Source organism: Bufo gargarizans, chromosome 7 (genome assembly GCF_014858855.1).
Source record: "Bufo gargarizans isolate SCDJY-AF-19 chromosome 7, ASM1485885v1, whole genome shotgun sequence".
Taxonomy (NCBI): Eukaryota; Metazoa; Chordata; class Amphibia; order Anura; family Bufonidae; genus Bufo; species Bufo gargarizans.
The window spans coordinates 167516794-167532456 of NC_058086.1; the positions used below are offsets into that span (position 1 = coordinate 167516794).

The 15663-nt window shown below is 47.1% G+C and overlaps 1 protein-coding gene across 4 annotated transcripts in view; it reads right to left on the reverse strand.

The window, feature by feature from the left end:
• The window catches only part of GRIP2 (glutamate receptor interacting protein 2), a 59592-nt gene extending 45212 nt beyond the window's left edge, over window positions 1–14380 (reverse strand). For all 4 annotated transcript variants that reach the window (XR_006390861.1, XR_006390860.1, XM_044301077.1 and 1 more), the window contains exons 1-3: window positions 14297–14380; window positions 2470–2550; window positions 58–193 (exon numbers count right to left, since the gene is read on the reverse strand). Coding sequence is in view for 2 of the 4 variants with exons in the window: in XM_044301077.1 (XP_044157012.1) it covers window positions 58–193; window positions 2470–2550; window positions 14297–14336 (257 nt within the window). In the remaining 2 variants the exon portion in view is untranslated. The remainder of the gene's footprint in view (window positions 1–57; window positions 194–2469; window positions 2551–14296) is intronic.
• Window positions 14381–15663: the final 1283 nt, after the last annotated feature.

The window sequence follows — 15663 nt, forward strand, 5'->3', positions numbered from 1 at the left end:
GAAACAGACCGCAACTCGGCAGCACCGATCACCGGGGACCAGGACGGAAAAGCTCACCTGGTGGCCAAGCCTCCCGGCCTCAGGTTGGACACTCTGGGCTTGCCATCCTTGTCTGTGCCCCCAGAGATGGTCAGTCCCAACGTGCTGCCTTCTTTCTTAATGAGCTCCACAATGGTCACTCCCCGGAACTCCTCTGAGGAGCAAAGGAGGAGGAACAAGGATTAGTCTTAGCAAAATCTCATCAGATCTCCAACACTTCCACTATTCCAGCTTGATCTTCATATAGTGATCCCATAGCCCTCAACTGGGTGACAACCAATATGGTCCCAATTACAGCTGCAAATGGGGTTGACACCCAGCTTTCCAAGAGTCCTGAACAGCACTAGGAGGACAGGAGCAGGGAACGTATGCCTGAAGAACCAGGGAAACTAGACATTCAACAGTGTTGGAAGGATGGGCGACAACAAATATGGCTGACAGTACAGCTTTTCAAGAGCCCAAAATATATTCCCAGGTCCTTGCTTTATAACAAGTGAAGGATGGGAGTGGTAGTAATGCTGGCAATGGTCGCTTTGGATCACAGTGGCAACCCTCACGCGGATGCTCCCCAGGGCAGTGCAGCGACAAGGGGGCACACCCTTTCTTCCCTTGGGGCACACCCTGATGTTGGGGCTCCCGCCTGGTGGTGATTGGGGTGCCTTTGTTGTTAGGAGTGTGGATGAAGTGGTCGGCGGATGGTAGTAAATGAATAAATCACTCTTTACTAAACTGCAGGATAGGAGTAGTAGTACATCCAACAATATCAAGGCACAGTTCTGAGCAGTTCACAGTGCAAATCTCCTGGCAATCCTGGTAAGGGGTTGAGCCAAGATGCATTGTTAACCCTGACTTATCCATACAATACTATTGGGTATACAAATACAGCAAACATTTTCACTTAACATTAGACCAATGTTGCCTATTCTGGGGCCCTGCACTAGTACTGGTCTGGAACACAGAAAAGCTGGGTGACAACCTCTAGGAAGGTGGCCATTTGTACCCAGCTTTCCCAGAATCAGATGTAATGTACAAACTGTTGACTAGAAATAGAAAGAGACGCTTTCTGCAGTCCATGTATCCCGCATGTAGTTCATGTTTCTAAGCACTTTTAAATTAGATAAATATTCATTGACCCAAAAAAAGCTATAAAAAACCCCCCAAAAAAGCAATGAAACGTGCTGGGAAGCAGCTGGTGACAGGCTGGTCCAGTGCTCCTAGGAATTAAATTAGCACTTAGCGAAAGGGCACAGGAAGGGTTAAGCTGGCACATGGCTCTGATCCGATGGCTGCTGGATGACTGACTGCTCCGCTGGAGTCCTCGTCCTATCAATCTCACCTGCTGCTGCTCGAATTATCAGATGCCCAGGCCGGCTCCTCGCAGGCCTCGCACACGGGTCTTAATATGACTGCAGATGGCACCTTGCCGGGATATTAATGCTTCCTTGCTGTGGTTTAATTTCGGTCCTGACAAAATTTTAATTATAGTTTCGGGAGGTCCCGCTGCTCAGAGGCGACTCGTGTGGAGTCAGGATTATTCAGGGGAGTTAAGAAAACACACGTCAAAAAAAAAAAAAAAGGTCTCCAAAATCTCTGCAGCCCTATACTAAGGAAAACTGTCAGAGCTCAGCTTCATGTGAGGGAGCCTGACAAAATACCGACAATGGAGTTCCCCTTTAAGGCTGCTGCCCCATAGTTGTGAAATGCAACTGGTGCGCCTGTCCTCGGGCTGTTTCATGCCAGCACAACCCCCTCCTCATCCCAGAGCAGATATGATATGACCTATGTGCAGATTCACACACCCTATGGAAAATGAAAGGGGGATGTTACTCAGAAATGGCCCCATAAACGCTAACTCCTTAACTTTGTCCTGAAGTTACACACAGACACAACCAGTATGCAGGTGGGGAAAAAAATAAAAAAAATTCATATAAATCTTCCTTTTATGTCATTTTAGGGTGCTAATATTTACACAGGGAATCAACTATAGTGTTGAGCGAACTTGTGTTTTAAGTTCGGCGTCTAAAGTTTGGGTTCGGGTTATCTAAGAATCCTGTTATGGATTCTAAATCCCGTTATGGTCCGTGGTAGCGAAATCCATAACGCGATTCTTCGATAACCCAAACCCGAACTTTAGACGCCGAACTTAAAACACAAGTTCGCTCAACACTAATCAAATACCAGCTCCTCTTGGGCGGGGCTCTCCAAATAGGCTGAGACAACTGTCCCTACCTCCAAGGAACTTAAAAGCTCTTAGTTTAGGCTCGGGACAGGGTTGATGCCCAAATGGTAATGAGGAGACTTTTTAAGCAATTTCCTAATTTATTGAGTAGGTTCGCTAGGGAGGTAAACAAGAAAAGTGGGTCATTAACAGGTCAGAACTGCTAAATTCACTGGGCGAATGGCAGCACTTCAATTTCTGTGGCTATTCACCTGGAATGCTTTGACGCCTGGAGACCAACGCAACATCGTTCCCTGAAAAGTCTTTGCTTCCCTTGGAGTACGGTCCATCATCTAAAAGAACAAAGATTGGGAAAATAAGAATATAGAACTGAACTCTGAGGAACAAATCGCACAATATACATGCATCGGACAGAAACCCCAAAACAACCAAAAACATTTTATTATAACTTCAGGGATGGAGTCACATCGCAGACAGAACTGGTAAAGAGAATCTGCTGCCAGAAGAGGCCCTATACTTTAGGAAAGGCCCTCAAATGGAAAGGTCCTCAGTAGACAAATACTTCCCATGGTTAATAGAAGAGGTGGTGGTCCCATGATCAGCAGTTCTACTCTTCTATTAAGCAGAGAACAGTGGTTCTGTAGAATCATTCATGTCCATGCCTTACTTGGATGCCCAATAATTTAAGTGGGGCCTCAGATACAAGCTTCTAATGGCAAGATGGGTCCCAACAGTGGTCCAGCTCAGCTTGGTGGTCAGCTAGATGCAGGCCGCCCTGTTTAATTAAAATGGGTTGTTCATAGTCAACAACCCCTTTAATGGTCCATCCAAGAGCTGGAGCTTGGACATTTATCAGAACTACTGGTCCAGCATTGACATGGACATAGAAGTGGTTGACCCAGATCCATGGAATTCCTCCAGGATGTTCTAGACCAGTGGTCTTCAACCCGTGGCTCCCCAACTGTTGCAAAAATACCACTACCAGCAGCATGCTGGAAGCGGAAGTTTTGCAATAGCTTGAGAGCCATGTGGTGAAAATCAATGATCTAGAGTCTAGACTATGAAGCGTTTCTGGGCTTCATGGCCCTTAAGGGGCCAGTGTGAAAACTTGAGGATTGTTTAGTCCTTCAATGCTGGACTATTGGAATTCTTCACAATTGCATGTTGTATTCCTGTATACTCAATGCCTCCCCCTCATACAAATAGATTTATGATAGAATCGCTCTATAACAAGCCGCACAAATGCAAAGCTCCTCAAAGACATTTACAAAAAAAACACGCGGACGGAAAAGAAGTATAAATATGTGTTTCTTCAGCGCTGTTAAGTGTCATCCCTCATACACTTCAAGGCTAGATGCAGCAATCTGTTTGTAGTCTGCAGACCGTAAAGATCTGACATATTTTACACGCTCGGTAACTCTCGATATCTTATGATTATTTTTACTTTTCTTATTTTTATCGGGCTCCAGATAAGAAAGATTTCAAGGACTGAACACGTCCAAGGCGGCTGTGAAAAAAAAATGACAAGTTCCACAAAATAAATTTCACATCAGCAGCTTCAGGAGATTGAAATCACAAGAGGAACATGAAGGAACATACTAGAAGGAAACGTACACGATAACAGGAGGATTAACGGGGAGACTCTCCTACGGGATGAGGAACCATCACCATATACTGGGGAGCAGACCCCCGCTGCAGTAGAACACTGGGCTGTCGGAAGGGTCGGCTCATGTACAGGAAGCTCAAGGTGACTTCAAATATCCAGAAAATGTAAAAAAAAAAATCACTAAATAAAAAAATTAAATCTCCAAACACTAAGGGTGTCATTTCTTAAGACCGGCACAGACTGCGGTGCAAATCACCTTTGTGCCACAATCTGGCGTATAGCTGATAGTAAATGACCCTCTAAATGTATAAATTGTGAACATATCCTGGATTTGGGAGGGCAGCAGCTCCGTCCTGGGATGCCCAATCCCTCCCTTGTCAAATGCTGGCAGCTGGAAGTTACTTATTAGTGGCACCTGGGTCCATGTTTGCAGACCATGGATGGTCCTTCCGTGAGCACACCATGGGTAGGACCCTTATTGGGACACTATGATTTACTGTAGACCCCTATGGGGATTCCATGAACTACTGCAGACCCCTAGGTAAACACTATGGATTAGACTCCTCCTATGGATTAGACCCCTGTTGGCACACCATGAAATACCCCTCTATGGGGCCACCATTCATGGTTTACTACAGACCCCTAGGGAGACACCATAGATTACTGGAGACATATGCATTACTGTATACCCCTATAGGGTCATCATGGATTACTGTAGACCCCTGGGAAGACACTGTGGACTACTGTAGACCCCTATGGAGACATCATGGATTACTGAACACCCCATGGATTAATCTAGGCCCCTATGGAGACACCATTGATGACAGTAATGCATACCCCTATGGTGATAATATGGATTACTGTAGACCCCTATGGAGCAATCATGGATTACTGTAGTGTAGACCCCTATAGTGATGACATGGGTTACTGTAGTACAGGCCCCTATGGTGGCGACATGGATTACTAGAGATCCCATGGATGAATCTAGACCACTATGGAGACCCCATGGATTACACTAGACCGCTATAGTGACGGCATTGTTTACTGTAGATGCCTATGGAGACCCCATAGATTACTGGAGATGACAATGATTACTGCAGATCCCTACGTGGACACTATTGATGGCACCGCTATGGGGGCAGTGCAGACCCCGGCTGTAATATATACACTGACACTTCCCAATGCCAAAAGAGTGGGGGGGGGGGGGGGGACACATCTTTCTTTCTCATCAGTAATAAATTAAATTATTAGGAACAATTATTTATTTATTGTATGCACTTATATAGCGCTACTATATTCCGCAGCGCAGTACAGACATAAGCATCGGACTGTCCCCAATGGGGCTCACAATCTAAGGTCCCCATCAGTCTGTCTTTGGAGAACACGAGGAAGGATTCCAGAATAAGGGATACATGGCCGGGGTGGCGCCTGAACAGCAGTGATCCAGCACAGAGAATATCAGCAGCTCGTGTAATGTAAACCATCTACACAGAACTTCCTCAACCCTCACGGGCACCGGGCCCATCTTTAAATAACCTTGTGGAGCCGAGAACTGCAGCTGAACTGTGACAGCTCCGACATTGCTGCCATACCGAGACCCCGACACCCCGGGCTTCTCTTTGGTCTAAATGTATCCTCACATGAGCAGCGGAACAGGGGGCAAATCGCGTTTTACACAGAGAAAAATTTAACTCCTTCCAGGTCACCTACACCATAAGGCTACTTTCACACTCGCGTTTTGGCTTTCCGTTTGTGAGATCCGTTCACGGCTCAGCGTCCAAAACAGATCAGTTTTACCCTAATGCATTCTGAATGGAAAAGGATCCGCTCAGAACGCATCAGTTTGCCTCCGATCCGTCTCCATTCCGCTCTGGAGGCCGCCTGCAGCGTTTTGCTCTCCGCCTGACGAAACTGAGCCAAAACGGATCCGTCCTGGCACAATCGAAAACGGATCCGTCCTGGCACAATCGAAAAAGGATCCGTCCTGGCACAATCGAAAACGGATCCGTCCTGGCCATGTTACAGATAATACAAACGGATCCGTTCTGAATGAATGCATGCGGTTGTATTATCTGAACGGATCCGTCTGTGCAGATCCATGACGGGTCCGCACCAAATGCTAGTGTGGCCGAATACGATGACTTACTGCAAGTGCAAAGAAAATAAAGGGACGCTACATCTCACCCACCAGTCTCAGGGGCCCGGGTGCTGCGGCTCCACACTCCAGTATTTAGCACCATGACATCTACAAGTGTCCCCCAGGAGGGCAAAAACCAGCCACTAGGGGGAGCCATTTTGGTTTTTGTTATTAAGTTCCTTCTCCTCCCTGCAAGGATGTTCAGAAAGGTTTCACGAATGTAAATCGCGTTCAATAAATAAATCCCATAATAAAGGGAAGTTCTTAAATAAACGGAATTAAGGAGGCAGCTTCTTATCTGTGCAATCCTCAGATCCTGATCATAAAGCCGCCATATAACCACAGTGCCAATCATTTGTGGAATATAATTGGTTTAAAGGAAGTGGTGGAGCCCCCACTGAGAAATGCTAATTTACTAAAAATGGTCTTGCTAAGCAAATATTAGAGAGAATTCAGCTTCGCCAAAGCTAAAAACCCAGAAGATATTAATATATAATCATATAGAAGGTTTATGTATTGAGAGAGAAATTATATAACCTGGGCATCTATGTAATTATATATGTACAGCTGGTATAACCTGGGCATCTCCTGTATATAATTATATATGTACAGCTGGTATAAGTTATACATCTTCTTGTATATAGTGATATGGAGCATGCTGGTATAACCTGGGCATCTCCTGTATATAATTATATATTTACAGCTGGTATAACCTGGGCATCTCCTGTATATAATTATATATGTACAGCTGGTATAACCTGGGCATCTCCTGTATATAATTATATATGTACAGCTGGTATAACCTGGGCATCTCCTGTATATAATTATATATGTACAGCTGGTATAACCTGGGCATCTCCTGTATATAATTATATATTTACAGCTGGTATAACCTGGGCATCTCCTGTATATAATTATATATGTACAGCTGGTAAAACCTGGGCATCTCCTGTGTATAATTATATATGTACAGCCGGTATAAGTTATACATCTTCCTGTATACAGTGATATGGAGCACGCTGGTATAACCTGGGCATCTCCTGTATATAATTCTATATGTACGGCTGGTATAAGTTATACATCTTCTTGTATATAGGGATATGGAGCATGCTGGTATAACCTGGGCATCTCCTGTATAGAATTCTATATGTACAGCTGGTATAACCTGGGTATATCCTGTATATAATTATATATGTACAGCTGGTATAACCTGGGCATCTCCTGTATATAATGATATATGTACAGCTGGTATAAGTTATACATCTTCCTGTATACAGTGATATGGAGCATGCTGGTATAACCTGGGCATCTCCTGTATATAATTATATATGTACAGCTGGTATAACCTGGGCATCTCCTGTATATAATTATATATGTACAGCTGGTATAACCTGGGCATCTCCTGTATATAATTATATATGTACAGCCGGTATAAGTTATACATCTTCCTGTATATAGTGATATGGAGCATGCTGGTATAACCTGGGTATATCCTGTATATAATTATATATGTACAGCTGGTATAACCTGGGTATCTCCTGTATATAATTATATATGTACAGCTGGTATAACCTGGGCATCTCCTGTATATAATTATATATGTACAGCTGGTATAACCTGGGCATCTCCTGTATATAATTATATATGTACAGCCGGTATAAGTTATACATCTTCCTGTATATAGTGATATGGAGCATGCTGGTATAACCTGGGCATCTCCTGTATATAATTATATATGTACAGCCGGTATAAGTTATACATCTTCTTGTATATAGTGATATGGACCATGCTGGTATAACCTGGGCATCTCCTGTATATAATGATATATGTACAGCTGGTATAAGTTATACATCTTCTTGTATACAGTGATATGGAGCATGCTGGTATAACCTGGGCATCTGTGCCGTAGCTAATACGAGCCCCCTCTTTACAGGCGGATTACATAAAGCAGCAGATGTACAAATTCACCTTGAGCGTCAATTATCTCTTTCAGCCGAGGTTGTTAGAAGAAGAACAGGAGCATGAAAATGGTTTTTCCGCTCTCGAGAATTGGCTCGATGCGTTTCCTGTATTATACGCCGATTGCTGTAACGCGACTTGGGAAGAGTTAACACAATTTAGTTCATAAATCTAGGACATCATATATTTTTGCTTGAATTATGCAAATCTCAAAATTCTGCTCACAGACTCGGATTATCCCAGTACCTGCTCTGTGCTAAGAGGCAGCAAATAGGAGTCAGAAGAGAGTGCAAATACCGTATGTGACATCTACCAGGCTGGGAACGCCAAGGTGCGGGAACCTGCGGCGAGCGCCCGTCCGTGTGAGATTACTGCAATGTTACCAGAAAAAGGAAACATCTTTATTGTAGAAGAGACCAGATCCAGGTGCTGGCGCATTTCAGGATGTTTTGTGGCACTGAAATCCCACAAAATGCAGCATTCACCGAACAGTTCTAAAACACATCCGCCATACTGTGTGACTGTACGGGGTGTGAATACATGGGCGCCATACTGTGTGACTGTGCTGCCATATGACTGTCACGGGGTGTGAATACATGGGCGCCATACTGTGTGACTGTGCTGCCATATGACTGTCACGGGGTGTGAATACATGGGCGCCATACTGTGTGACTGTGCTGCCATATGACTGTCACGGGGTGTGAATACATGGGCGCCATACTGTGTGACTGTGCTGCCATATGACTGTATGGGGTGTGAATACATGGGCGCCATACTGTGTGACTGTGCTGCCATATGACTGTATGGGGTGTGAATACATGGGCGCCATACTGTGTAACTGTGCTGCCATATGACTGTATGGGGTGTGAATACATGGGCGCCATACTGTGCTGCCATATGACTGTATGAGGTGTGAATACATGGGCGCCATACTGTGTGACTGTGCTGCCATATGACTGTATGAGGTGTGAATACATGGGCGCCATACTGTGTGACTGTGCTGCCATATGACTGTATGAGGTGTGAATACATGGGCGCCATACTGTGTGACTGTGCTGCCATATGACTGTATGAGGTGTGAATACATGGGCGCCATACTGTGTGACTGTGCTGCCATATGACTGTATGGGGTGTGAATACATGGGCGCCATACTGTGTGACTGTGCTGCCATATGACTGTACGGGGTGTGAATACATGGGCGCCATACTGTGTGACTGTGCTGCCATATGACTGTACGGGGTGTGAATACATGGGCGCCATACTGTGTGACTGTGCTGCCATATGACTGTATGGGGGTGTGAATACATGGGCGCCATACTGTGTGACTGTGCTGCCATATGACCGTCATGGGGTGTGAATACATGGGCGCCATACCAAAGGATACAAACATACATTCATACAGGTGGGTGTGAACACATATGGGCACATTTTAGACACCGGTCTTAATAATTCCTTGCACCGACGGTGGATGGCGCCCGCCTCCCTTTAACTTCGGTGTATCCAGCTCCAGTTCTGAATGTAAGAGTTTCCTCGCTGTCCTACATTTAGACCATTTTCTACCCCTAAAACCGGCGTAGAAAATGATAAAATGAGAGGCCGCCCCGTCCCCTTCACTGCTCACAATTTTAGACCCGGTGCCGCCATCTCTGCCCGAAATACGCCTAATTTAGCAGTATTTCAGATTAGTTAATGACCCCCATAGTTTCTACAGTGGAGAGTGTGATACATAGAGAGTCATTTACTAACAGAAATTTGCCTATTTTTTGTGCAGATTGAGGCACAAAGGTTATTTGCACCACAATCTCCAACTATTTCCTGCTCACGTCAGGTGTGGCGGGGGCTGAGAAGGGGCGGACTGGCGGGCCCGTCTCATTCATCATTTTCTACACCTGTACTGGGAGAAGAAAATGGTACCGGACTCTTTCACACCTGCGTTGTTCTTTTCTTCCGGCATAGAGTTCCGTCGTCGGGGCTCTATGCCGGAAGAATCCTGATCAGTTTTATCCTAATGCATTCTGAATGGAGTGAAATCTGTTCAGGATGCATCAGGATGTCCTCAGTTCCGGACCGGAACGTTTTTTGGCCGGAGAAAATACCGCAGCATGCTGCGCTTTTTGCTCCGGCCAAAAATCCTGAAGACTTGCCGCAAGGCCGGATCCGGAATTAATGCCCATTGAAAGGCATTGATCCGGATCCGGCCTTAAGCTAAACGTCGTTTCGGCGCATTACCGGATCCGACGTTTAGCTTTTTCTGAATGGTTACCATGGCTGCCGGGACGCTAAAGTCCTGGCAGCCATGGTAAAGTGTAGCGGGGAGCGGGGGACCAGCATACTTACCGTCCGTGCGGCTCCCGGGGCGCTCCAGAGTGACGACAGGGCGCCCCAAGCGCATGGATCACGTGATCGCATGGACACGTCATCCATGTGCATGGGGCACTCTGACGTCATTCTGGAGCCGCACGGACTGTAAGTATACAGCTCCCCAGCTCCTACTATGGCAACCAGGACTTTAATAGCGTCCTGGCTGCCATAGTAACACTGAACGCATTTTGAAGACGGATCCGTCTTCAAATGCTTTCAGTTCACTTGCGTTTTTCCAGATCCGGCGTGTAATTCCGGCAAGTGGAGTACACGCCGGATCCGGACAACGCAAGTGTGAAAGAGGCCAGCAAGAAAGCTGGTGTAGGTTTAGACCGGTGGTGGATGCACCGAAGTTATGTAGAGGCTCCACCGCCAGTGCACGGGATTAAGACCGGCGTCTAAAACGTAGGTCTTAATAAATGACCCAAATAGTTTCCATATCGAAGGGTATGGCTACTTGGCTGCCATATTGGAAGGGGTGGATACTTGGCTGCCATATTGGAGGGGGTGGATACATAGCTGCCATATTGGAGGGGGTGGGAGGGGGTGGGATACATAGCTGCCATATTGGAGGGGGTGGGATACATAGCTGCCATATTGGAGGGGGTGGGATACATAGCTGCCATATTGGAGGGGGTGGGATACATAGCTGCCATATTGGAGGGGGTGGGATACATAGCTGCCATATTGGAGGGGGTGGGATACATAGCTGCCATATTGGAGGGGGTGGGATACATAGCTGCCATATTGGAGGGGGTGGGATACATAGCTGCCATATTGGAGGGGGTGGGATACATAGCTGCCATATTGGAGGGGGTGGGATACATAGCTGCCATATTGGAGGGGGTGGGATACATAGCTGCCATATTGGAGGGGGTGGGATACATAGCTGCCATATTGGAGGGGGTGGGATACATAGCTGCCATATTGGAGGGGGTGGATACATAGCTGCCATATTGGAGGGGGTGGATACATAGCTGCCATATTGGAGGGGGTGGATACATAGCTGCCATATTGGAGGGGGTGGATACATAGCTGCCATATTGGAGGGGTGTGGATACATAGCTGCCATATTGGAGGGTGTGGATACATAGCTGCCATATTGGAGGGGGTGGATACATAGCTGCCATATTGGAGGGGGTGGATACATAGCTGCCATATTGGAGGGGGTGCATACGTGGCCTCCAAGATGTGACCACATCATCACCGACCAGAGGACATGATGCATGGCTGCCATATTGGAAGATTTTCCCCTATCTGGTCCCTTCCTCCGCAGATCAGCTCATTACTAGGAGGTTCTCACATCTGCAATATTCGGCGCTTAGCATCGTTGCGGTCATTAGCGCGGCGGATGAGACGTTCCCTCCTGTAAGTGACAGAGGACGGGTCTGCGAACTGCGTACGAAGGATAAAAATCACTCATCAGCTCTGATCTAATTGCCCATTAACCCTGCGCCTTTCACCCGATGTAATGGTTCACTGTGGTTATAATGTCGACATTCACACCACTCCTCCTCTGATTATTGTGCTGGGCGGTCAGGATCAGGGCGCCATTATTATGGGGGGGGGGGACCCTGCAGAATAAGGCTCCGGCCCCGGGCAGAGGGTTCAGGAGAAACGAGGGGGATCCGATTGTGTGAATCAGTCGTCTCTATACGAGGTACTATAGCTTATACAACTACAACCCCCAGCATGAGATGGGCCGGAGTAAAGCTGCAATGTAAAGCATGGGGGAGCAGATCATCAACTGCAGCCAGGACTGGGGACTGTGATGTACAATCCATAATATACTTATTTTGCAATCGTCACGTTAGCGGGCAGAGTAATTAGCATTCTCTCTCTTTAGGATGATCCGGGACCGGACGTAACGAGGTCCTGGATGTGTCCGGTTATAATTAATATGGATATAACCAAATGGAGGAGCAGCCGACCAGAAAAATCGTATTGAATAGGTTTCCATGTGGCTGTGAGCAAGTGGAATGTGGGTGAGGGGGGCGGCATTCAGCATGGGTAATGTAAACATTTCTGGGGGTCAGTATACAGACATATAGGAAACCAGGTCAGGAAAGCACGTACATTAATCAGCGGGGGAGGGGGTGCACAGAGACCTGTATATATGTCCTATTGTATATCTGTAAAACATGGGCGCATTACAAAATTTACTGGTCATTGTTTACAAAGCTATCCGCCATGCTGCACCTTTCCACATCTTTTCCTTCGTCAGGTATATGGCACTTTCTAGCTCAGATTGATTTTGTCCCCTTCTTACCATCGAGGGTAAAATAACAGGACCCGCAAGAAAGGGACGAAATCAGCCTGAGGCCTCGTGCACACGACCGCATGTATTTTGCGGTCTGCAAAAAATACGGATGACGTCCGTGTGCATTTCGTATTTTGCGGAACGGAACAGCTGGCCCTAAATAGACCAGTCCTATCCTTAACCGTAACGCGGACAATAATAGGACATGTTCTATTTTTTCCGGAGCGGAAATACGGACATACCGAATGCACATGGAGTAACTTCCGTTTTTTGTTTATTTTGCATTCATTTTAATGGGTCTGCAAAAAAACCGGAACGGACACGGAAAGAAAATACATTTGCGTACATGAGGCCTGAGGGTCACCCCTGAAATCCTGGGACCTCCTTTCTCGAGACGGGGGGGCCACATTTGGTTCTCTCTAGGGCCCCCTCCTCTCCCATGCCTACACCCTTGCCCTCATCATATGGAAGCGCTGCCTCCTATCCTCAGGACTGTGCTGCACCTGCACTCCGGAAATCTCCTGCAGCAGCATCTTGGGAACTTCAGAACCGAAAATGGCACCGAGCTTTCCACAGATCCTGAGCGGCGCGCAGACGCACACTGTAGATACACACTGCAGCTCCTGCAGTTCTGCGTCTGTGTCAGTCTCGACTGCATTTATGGCATTCAATTCATCAACCGTAAATGTTTGCTATCGATTCAGCTCTGACAGATAAAGGGGGCTGCGTTGCAGCGAAGGGCAGCTCCTCTACGTATTGCATGACCCCCTCCCATCAGGTGTAGACTGTAAGCTCTTGGGCACATGAGACAGACCCCAGGCCGTGCTGCCCCTATACCCTGCACTGTACCCCTCTGCCCGAAACATTCCTCTTCTAGCTCCAATATCTGGTTCTGGGAAAGCTGGGTTACAGTTCGCACACCCCGCTTTCCCAGAGACCTGAATGGTATTTTTTCCTACAGTCAGGCTGATATGCCGTTCAGGAACATAGGAAAGCTGGATGACGCCGCCATTACAGCCCCACAGCGCGGAAATCACTCCGCTTTCCTAGAGTCCTGATCTACTGAGCTAGGTCTATGGGCCGGACGGATGTAAAACGGTCTAACCAGGTAACGCGCCCCTCAGAAGAACCGGAAACCGGATGACGAGAAGGAAAAAGAGGCAGCATTGGTAGTCACCCAGCTTTTCCAGGTTCCCCACTGATCAGCTTCTCATGGGGACGACGACAGAGCAGACGATCTTTTATTATATTTAGAATTCCTCTCACTTTCTGCACAACCAAACCCCTCACGTTCCCAGAATACCAGCTGCACCGTGACAAACTCCTCAAAGACATAGCAGAGCTCAGCTACACCACGCACTGCTACCCGTCACTGGAAGACGCTGCCCGGGTGCAAACGACTCAACCCCATTCCTGACAATGACAGTCACAAATACTCAGATGTAGCAGAGCTGAATTAGTCACTGACTCGCTTTTTTTTTGCCCTAGTTAGGCATCTACCCTGACCAAGGCAGAAAGGTTGGTTGGTGCCCCCTGTGGCACTTGGCACTACCCCCGTCAGCCCCCCTAGATATGATCTCTAGCTAATAAAATCAGCTCTGCTACATCTGAAGACAGTCCTCACCTTTGCAAAGTTGATAGCGATTGAGGCATGGCAATAATGCCTACTGGATGGCACAGGGCACAGACTGGCAATCAGTAGGGTTCAGCCTAATACCCCAAGAGCGCAGAAGAGAGAAGAGAGATCCACTCACCAAAATCTGAGTGCAGATCCTTCCTGAGCCCACAGAGCATGTCTGCTGGAGAGCTGCACACCGCACACAGCCCGTGCCGCCTGCTCTGCCCCTAGCCCTGCTCCCACTGGCACATCCCACATAGCAGAGCAGACGCCGCGCTCCGCACTGATTGGATGGCACAGGGCAGCTCAACTTTTCCCAGCAATATAAAATCCTCACATTTCTCAGCACCGGGTTCGATGCCAACCAGGGCACCATCTCCACAATCCATACCAGGGCTTCCATGTGTTTGCCAATCATCCCCCCAAAGGCCAAAAAATCACTTAACGCTTCCTAAGAAAATGGCGCTACGTGCCAAGCATAGGACCACGGGCTGGCGGAGGGTCACAGTGGCACAGTGCCGCTCACTAGAAGGGGCATTCAATTGCAATCCAGGTTAATAAAACTAACAAGAAAAATACCCAATTTTGAATCCCATTACCGGTGCGTGACCAAAAACGCGTGCCCACGCCCCGAGCAGCTCCCTCTCCCATCGCATGAATGCGATTCCTGTTGGTTACAATGTGTCACCGGGTCGTGGTGGGAAAGTCGAGGCCTCGGGGCCCGTTTACACAGCGGGCCTCTTGCACACGACCGTATGGCTTTTTCAGTATTTTGCGGTCCACAAAAAGCGGATCCGCCAAAAATACGGATGACGTCCGTGTGCATTCCGTTTTTTTGCGGAACGGAACAGCTGGTCCCTGATAGAACAGTACTATCCTTGTTCGTTATGCGGACAATTATAGGACATCTTGAACGGAAAAACGGAAATATGGAAATGGAAGTACCTTCTGTTTTTTTTGCGGATCCATTGAAATGAATGGTTTCGTATACAGTCAGTATACGAAATGCAAAAAACGGAATGTAAACGAAAAAAAAAGTCCTGAATGTACGCCAAATGGACACGATGACAAAAGGTCTAGTCCAGAATTAGAAAAACATGGCTGCCTTCTTCCATAAACAGCGCCACACCTGCCCAGAGACCGAGTCTGGAATTGCAGCTCAGCTCTGTTTAAATGAATGGAGATGAGCGGCCATGGCAGGTGCAACCTGTGGGAGTGCGGCGCTGTTTTCGGAAGAAGGCAGCCATGTTTTTCTTCATCCCGGAGAACCTGCATGCGGTATGCGGCCCCAGAGGTGAAGTTTAATGTCGTTACCCCCATAATGTGAGTGAATTCGATTGAGCAGAACTTGCTTTAAGGGCTCACGCACACAAACGAATTTTCTTTCCATGTCTGTTCCGGGTTTTTTTTGCGGACCATATGCGGAACCATTCACTTCAATGGGGTTGCAAAAAAAACGGAAGTTACTCCGTGTGCATTCCATTTCCGTATGTCCATATTTCC